This window comes from Kogia breviceps, chromosome 3 (assembly GCF_026419965.1).
Source record: "Kogia breviceps isolate mKogBre1 chromosome 3, mKogBre1 haplotype 1, whole genome shotgun sequence".
Lineage (NCBI taxonomy): Eukaryota > Metazoa > Chordata > Mammalia > Artiodactyla > Physeteridae > Kogia > Kogia breviceps.
Window position 1 is genome coordinate 10,037,219 of NC_081312.1, and position 8,177 is coordinate 10,045,395.

The 8,177-nt window shown below is 57.2% G+C and overlaps 1 protein-coding gene across 1 annotated transcript; it reads right to left on the bottom strand.

The window, feature by feature from the left end:
• Nucleotides 1–324: 324 nt before the first annotated feature.
• Nucleotides 325–7,009, bottom strand: SERPINA3 (serpin family A member 3). Its single transcript, XM_059057134.1, is given in 5 exon segments — nucleotides 325–513; nucleotides 1,574–1,635; nucleotides 1,638–1,720; nucleotides 4,399–4,672; nucleotides 6,358–7,009. Coding segments are annotated over 5 exon segments (1,260 nt in total).
• Between the last annotated feature and the right edge of the window lie 1,168 nt (nucleotides 7,010–8,177).

Genomic DNA, 8,177 nt, shown 5'->3' on the forward strand with positions numbered 1-8,177 from the left:
GCTTAGCATGTGTGGGACGTCGGGGGGCTTGGCCTCAGGGCCCAACCACTGGCAGGAGCATGGAGTCAGGCAGGTCAGCGTGGAGACACACAGGAAAGAGTCCGGTCCAAGGAAGGTGGTTTATTGCTGTGGTAGAGCTCAGAGCGTCCTTCTAACCGGGACACAGACTCTCTGGGCATGTGAAACCCCCAGCAGAGCCACCCTTCCCAGGGGTGAGCAGGTGGGACCAGGCAGGGGGCTCCTTGGGGCACAGGGGCCAGGCTGCCCCCAGAGAGCTGGGCACCCAGCTCCTTGGCGAGGGGACCCGCCACTCAGAGGGGAGCTCTAGGCTTGACCGGGGTTGGTGACTTTGCCCAAAAAGATGATGCTCTGGGTGTCTTTACTGAGTGTGGGAAACGTAAAGGGCCTGTTGAAATGCATGGTGATCACTTCTCCAGTCTTGTAGATCAAGCTGCTTCCCAGGGCGGCAGCTCCTTCCACGCCCTCCACGCCAAGCACAGCGCTGTGGACCACCTGTGGGGACACCAGAGCATCAGCCACCAGAGACGAGGTGGGTGGGAGGTGAGCAGCTGTCTGAGTGCTTCTAAGGGGGCTGACATTCACCCACCTTCTGCCGCTGGCCCCCACTGTGCTGCCAACCTGTTCAACTTGTTTGTTTCTCCCAACAAACCTGTCAGCCCGTTCATAGTCCAGATGCAGATGCGCAGATGTGCAAAGTGCAGTCAAAGTCTGGGAGTGCTGGGCCCAGGGTCAGAGAGGAAAGGAGCAGGGCTTCCCTGACCTGGATCCCTGTCTGTCTGAGTCCAAGATACACCCCATTTTAGGGGGGAGGAGCAAGGCAAGGCATTTCTCTCACAGGCAACTGTCCACAGTCCCTCCATGTCGGAGCAGCAGATGGGTGTGCACTGCTTTTGCTCATCTCCCGCCCCAGTGGAAAGGCCCCTGAGCCCTCGGCTGTTTTGCATAGGATGTGGCTTCCCATCCCTGGACACCGCAGGCCCCTCGGCACACGGGCCTCCTTTACCAGGTCCTCTGGCAGGTGGGGTGCAGGGGAGACTGCGGGGCTGCCCAGACTCCCCCATTCACTCTGACTTCTCTGCTTCTAGGGTACCAGGGCCTCTGATATTCTTGTCTTGTGTTCTTAGTGTATTTCCATCACGATGGCCCTGTAGCTGTTGTTAGTACCTATAACCTCTTACGTGCTTTGCTGGACTCTGCATGCTGGCTAAGAGCTATCACCCTCATTTACAGATGAAAAAACTGAGGGGTAGGAGATTTTAAGTATTTGACTCTATAGGCAGTGAAAAGTAGAGCTTGGCCTGGGGTCCACTGCTGATTTCAGATCTTTCCCTATGACGGACTTCTAGGTCACATTAGATTTCAGGGAAAGTGGAGAGAGCTCCCCACCGTGATTGTAACCCAGCTCTCCTGGGCTTAGGGAGTGCCAGGGAGGATGAGTGAGTTACAGGAAATTCAATGAATGTGCAAATTCAAAATTAGCCAAACATCTACCTGTCTGTCACCATTCCAGCTCCTATAAGAAGGATGAATCGTCCAAAGTTTAAAGCCTCACCTCGGAAACCCCCAGCTTGTTGGCCTCTATGATTCCTGACAGGCCAGACTCGTGGTTGAAGACTTAATACCCAGCCGGGAAAGTATGCTTCTCAGCTCATAGTCTCTGGAGATGGAAAACCTTAGCAAGTTGAGTTCATCTATCCGTCTAGGAAATGAGGAAAATACACTTGAACTTCTGCTTGACTCACAGCCCACCTTTTCCCACCTCACAGCTTGGTCTTCTGTGGTTTCCGCTCCAGCTACCCCCTTTTCCCTGGAATAAGGACTCCTTTCCTCAGTTTCTAGACCCCTCGGGGTAACTTTCCTTAATTCGTTAATTATCCATGACGTCGGCAGGTATCTAAAGTGCCAGGCAGTGCACCAGGGCTGGGGCTGGGGCGGTGCCCACGTCTGGCTCTGCTTCTCCCCTGCAAGCCTGTAGGGTGCAGGAAACACCCTAACTCCAGCAGCTGGGAGACCATGCTGGGGCGGCTGCTCCAAGGGCACCAGGAAGGCTTCCTGCAGGAGGTGGCATGGAGCCTGAGTCCTGGAGGAGGGGAAGGAGCTGACTGGGTGAAGAGGAGTCCAGGAGGCAGGTGGATGCACTTGCAGGAAAGAGGGAAGAAAGAAGGGCTGCCCCACAGCACAGAGGCAGCCTGAGTGTGGGCTGTGGGGAGGAGAGGGGCCGGGAAGGGGCTTGGGCGGGATGCGGAGGGCTGGGGGCTGCATTCAAGGGCCTTGGGGACCTGAATCAACCAATCCAGCATCTCTATCTTGTCTTCCCAGTGAGCTCCTTGAGGGCAGGGACACGTGTGCTTCTGAGCAGAGGGGGCAGCAGGTTCTGGAAGCAACAGACACTGTGTCCCACCTCCAGGCCTCCTCCCTCTCTGTCTCTATTTCCCTTAAGACTCTTGTCAGGGTGTCAGAGCTTACAGATGCCGCATACAAGGAGGCTGTGGCTCCCATTAAATGTTGAGTCCCTCGGGGGCAGGGAGGTACCTATTCCTGCTGTAGTCCATCTTTCCTCCCTCCCCAGCCCCTCCTTTATCCATTCATTCAACAGATTCTTAGTGAGGGGCCTCCGTGGGCCAGGAATGTGTAGATGCTTGTTCCCCAGTGCTTGTAAATCAAAGATGTCCCATGTCCATTTACAACCATTCACTGAGCCCCTGTCCTGTGGTAACTCTTGGTATTGGAGGAAGGAAAGGGTTGGGAAGGGAGTACATTCAGGGGGAGGGTGGGTCCCATGTCCTGGGGTCTCCTGGGACCTGCAGTGAGGTGGGGCTGAGAGTCAGGCAGCCCCAAGGCATCCGGTGCCCTGGGCAATGGTTGGGGAAGGGACCGCAGCCTCAGAGTCATGTCTAGGCAGGTCTCTCGCCCCTTGCGGTTTATAAAGTGCCCTCCACACCCGTTCCCCCCTTGGATCTGCAGAGCCTCCCACTCAGGACAGTGGGTCAGGAAGCCCCTCCCCTCTCAGTAGGGAGCTGAGCCCCAGAGAAGCACAGGCCGTGGCCGGGGGAGTGTGAGCCTGTGCGTGGGGCTCTGGGTCTGGGGCTCCCCCGCCCCTGCGCAGCCACCCACACACCCTCCCCTAGGGCCCCTGCAGACACTGGGCCCAGAAGTGCCTCTCCCTTGCTGTCTCCCTTGTTATTGGTCTCCTGAATTCCACGTCTGGCCTGTGTGTCTGCCCTCAGTTTATCCAGAACCCGACCCCGTCCCAGCCTTCCCGGCTCTTCCTGGTCCACCCCCAGCGGCTCCCCTGGATGAGTGCACTGGGCTCCAGGCTGGCCTCCCTGCCTCCATGCTTGTCCGCTGTCTGTTCTCCATTCGGCAACCGGGGTGATCCTTTTGAAACATGACTCAGATCATTCACCCTTTGGCCCAAAACCTTGTGATGAGTCTCTATTTTCCATAGAGGGGGCGAGTCGAGGGGTCTGCAAGGCTCCAAGTGACCTGAATCCCCCCTGGGGGTCCTGACCTCTCCCAACTTTCCCTCTCACTTCCTCTGCTCTGCTGCTCTGGCCTCACTAACCCTCAACCACACCAGGCTGCCTCCTGTCTTACAGGTTTTGCACTGGCGGTTCCCTCAGCCAGGAATGCTTTTCCCCACCATATTCACGTGACTCAATTCCTCACCTCAGGCACCACCTAAGCGCCACCTGCTTACAATCACAAACTACTTGCGGGTCCCATTGGTTTCATGATTTTACTGTGCTTTCCTCTCCCCACCTCCCCGTTTCTCCCCTCTCAAAGTACCTAATAATCTATTATATTTATTTCCTGTCTGTCTCCTCCAACTACAAAGTAAGTGCCATTAAGGCAGGGAATTTTCTGTTTTATTCGCTGACCTACCCTCAGTCTAAATTAGTCCCTGAGACATAGCTTGATCTTAATGAATTCATTCAACCAGGGCTGAATGGTTGAAAGAATAAATGAGTGAATTAATGTTTAGCCAGTGCAAAGCTGACACTCAGCGTCTGTATCTCCTGAGCCCCCCACTGATCCCAGTCCCATCTGCCCCCCTCCACCTGCAAGAGGTGGAGCTGCGGAGAGAACAGCATGAGTGGGGGGGTGTGGGAGGAGCCTCATGACTCGGTGCACGCTGGTGTCAGAGGAACCTTCAGCCCCGCCCCCTCTGATGTCATCATCTTAGAGAAGGAACAGTTCAGGCCCAGAGCCACGCAGGCAGCCAAGGGCAAGGTCACCCCTGGATGGGCCCTCCCACCTCTGCCCCCCACCCCTGGATATTACTGAGGCCCGGGGGCTGGGGCTCCGGAGTCCAGGAAGAGGGGAAGGGCCGAGAAGGCAGGTGGGCCCACAGCTCCGGGTCCCGGGGACAGCCACCTGGCCTGCAGGGACTCTCTCCACCTCCTCAGCATCTCTGGGAGCAACTCGGCCTCCAGGTCCTGCATTTTGCCCTCGTCAGGGAGGATGAGGAACGCGCTGGCGTTGCTGGGGTACTTGAGCTCCACCGTGGGGCAGGCCAGCTCCTCGTCCCGGAAGGAAGGCGTTTCCCGGCCCCCAGTGGTCACCACGGGCACCTCCACTGTCCTGTTCTCGCTCACGTGGAACTCTGACTGCTTAGTATGTTGGGGGTCAGATCGGGTCTTCCACTGGGCTGGAGGCGGGGGGAGCAGGTGAGGGGTCTCTGCCGCAAGAGCTGCAGGCGTCTCCCTCCTCCTCCCTGGTCCCTGAGCTGGGAAGACCCGCCCCACACCAGCAGCCCCCCACGTGCCTCTCGGGATGGCCCTGCTAGGTTTGCACATATACCTGGGCAGGTGGGTAGGCCCTTGGGGATGGCGGTGAGCCCACAGGTCTGGATTGGGAAGGTGGCCACGAAAAAACCCTGGTTAATTGTGCTACATGACAAACCAAGAGGAACAGGAGAGGGCAAGGGAGAGATGGGGAGAGGTTGGGGTCTGGGGAGAAACGGGAGTTCCTGGTCCTTAAAGGGAACAGTGTTAGTGACGAGTGGCTAGTCGCTGGCTTTGCCAGGAGGACATACGTCCCCGCAGCCTTGTGAGCCAGGCTGAAGCAGGAGCCACATGGGGACAAGGAGGGCAGGGCGGGGTCAGTAGAGGAGAGGGCTCGGGTATCCCCTCAAGAGGATGGAGCATTCAGCGATGGGGGCTTCTTGGGGAGATTGGGGCCCTGGGGCTTCATGGAGTGTGTATCCAGCCCTGCTTCCTGCTTTGTTTCCACCCCTGCCTGTGTCCCCAGGGCTAGAGACAGGAACAGAGGGGACGCCGGGCTGGCTGGGGTGTCCCCGGGGAGGAGGTTTCAGAGGAGAAAGTCCTAGGACAGCGCAGGGTTGTAGGAGAGGAAAGCACAGGGACTCGAAGAACAAATGTAGCAGGACAGGCCTGGATTCCTTTTCCAAAGAAATGCAATTCTGTGCCTTCATTTATAGATGAAAACACAGACCCAGGACGGGTAGCCCTGGGCTCTGCCAGGATCCCCCAGCACAGGGCTAACTTGTTTCCCCACAGCTAGCGTCTCCTAGGCACCTGACCACGCCCAGATTCCATGATAGCTTTTTGCATCCTTATCTATTTGCGGTCTCCTTTGCACTACTGGCTCCATATATGAAATCTATCTGCCTTCACTCTGACCCTTATGAATTTCCAGGCTGAGGTTTGCAATATCGAGTTTCTATCAGTGGGACTGGGCTCTGGCCCAACTAGAATCTGGGAAAATACCCTGCCCTGGATATTGTCCTCCCCTGAGACTTTCCTCAGATGGTGGCCTTGCCATTTCCACCCTCAAGATGATAGAAGCGCACAATTGAAGAACCTTGGGGTGCCCAGGCTCCTCAGAGACTGTCACGCTGTGAAGATGGCCACCAGCCTCACCTTAAGCCCCAAGACCAAGACCCTTAGAGGGAGCCCAGGTCAGACACAGCCCACGGTGCGCACAGCAGAGGCCCTCTTGAGCGTGTCCGAAAGCATCTCATCAGAGAGGAACCTGGAGTTCCCGGCCACCCCGGAGAGAGCTGAAAGAACAGCTTCTTCTCTGGGCAGCCGGGCAAGTTGAAGTCAGAAAAAAAAGTCTCTCTCTGCCTCATAAAAAGTAGTGGCTCCTCTGCACTTATGTCCTGTAAAGAGAAGTGTAATTTGGATAAAGCTAAAGTAGACAGAGCCTATGGTCGGGGCAGGGCCTTGGTGCGTGAGATCCCTTAAGCCATGGGGAGCCCCCTTAGTAATGGTTTGCTAACAACACAGGTGTCTGAGCCAGAAGAGGAATAGTCCTGGAGCCTCCGAACTAATTTTGTTTACCTTCCCGAGCCCCAGTCTGGCCACCCACCTTTAAAGAAGACGTATTTCACCAGGATCATCTTTGTGAGCTTGTCAAGGTCCTTGAACAGCTCCACAATTTTCCCCTGCGTTTTACGCCTCACGTAGTCGTTGATCAGCTTCCTGGCAGTGTCCGGACCGCGGACGTCGGTGGCAAAGGCCTCGGAGGCGCACAGCGCCCGGGCATCTTCCCTGAACTTGTCCAGAAGCTTCAGCTGCTCCTGGACGAACATGGCGTTGCCCTCGCTCAGCTGCAGCTGGTTGCTGGGTCGGCCGAGCATCTGCAGGAGGTGCTGGAAGCCCTGGTGGATTTCTGTCTCGAGGGTCTCCGCGAGGTTGAACTTGAGGCCTTCCAGGATCTCCGTCAGGGTGGGTCCGCAGGCCCCCAGGGGCAGGAAGCCCAAGGCCACAGAGACGCTCGGCGGGGAGAAGACGGCATTCTCACTGGAGGTCTTCCAAGCCAACTGCTTGTAGAGGCTGAAAGCAAAGTCGCTGTTGCTGGAGACGGACGTGTGGCCGTCCAGAGGCACCCCTTTGTGTTGGTCCGCTGGGGTCGCATCCTCCAGGGGAAGCCCGCCCCCGGGGAGGCAGCGGACTCTGGAGCAGAGCCCGGCCACCAGGAGCCCCAGAGCCAGGAGGGGGCACGTGCCCTCTGCCCTCATCTCCGAAAAGCAGAGCTCCCTTAAGTCTCGGTGTGTCAGATGATGTCCCAACCACCACCCACTGTCCCCTCGTGGTCTCTGTTCTCTCTGCCTCTGCTGCTTCGTGACCTCCCAGTCCTAGGCCCCCTCCTGGGCTCCCGACACACAAGAGGAGGCTCTGGGCTCCCTCTCACCCTTCGAAGCAAGTCTTGTCATTGTTACCAATTTCCCCAATGGAGAAACTGGGCACAGAGAGGGAAAGGGGCTTTTCCAAGGTCACCCAGCAAGCAAGTGGAGGAGCGAGGGTGAGAAGCCAGGGTTGCCTGGCTCCAGGGGGGAAGCTGGTGATGGGTGTGAGGTGCTGTCCAGTGAGAAGCCATCCCCCTCCGGCTGGGAGAGCAGCCACCGTCAGAGGGGACTAGGAAGCGGGGGTTCCGTTCCCACTATGTCCCCTGTCTGCCCCCCAGGATGGACCACTGGACTGAGTGAGAGGGCACAGCACCTCTCCCGGCCTCTTGGTGACAAGTGTGTGCCATTAGGGGGGCACTCTCATTGTGGTACCTTGTCGCAGTGAGGGTTCAGGGAGAGAGGCCACCACAAGCAGCGGGGGCAGTGCTGGAGCCTGTGTGGCCCTGATAAGCGTCGGTGTAAAGATCAAAGGAGGGTAGAGTGTTCTTTGCAGCCCCTGGCAGGTGGCCACATGGTGGTTGATTCCACCATAAACCTGTAAAGGCCTCCTAGTGGAGGGAAGCAGCGTGGTCTCAGAGTGCCAGAGACCTGGACAAGGATTCCATTTTGGCCACTTGTGAGTGCTGCGTGGTGACAGACAAGTGACTGAGCCTCTCTGAGCCTCAGTTCCCATCTCTGCCCATGTTGAATGGCTCAGGTGATGTAAAGTATGAAGGTGCTGGGTTCATAAGAGGCTTCCAGAGGTGTCATCTCCACATGCCACCCTCTGTAGGACCCTACAAGCCAGAGCTGTGATCCCTGAAGACAGGGGACAGAGGACAGAGCTACTGCGTGAAAGTCCGAGAGAGGCTGAGTTCAAAGCTGGAGACATCAGCAAACAGGACTATTTACCTTCAACCTCTGGCCCCTCATCTCAGAGTTCAGAGGAGAAAGGACTGCTGGGGGTGGGGGGAGTGGAGGAGAGAGGAAGAGAGAGAGAAAAGAGGCAGAGGAGAGGGAA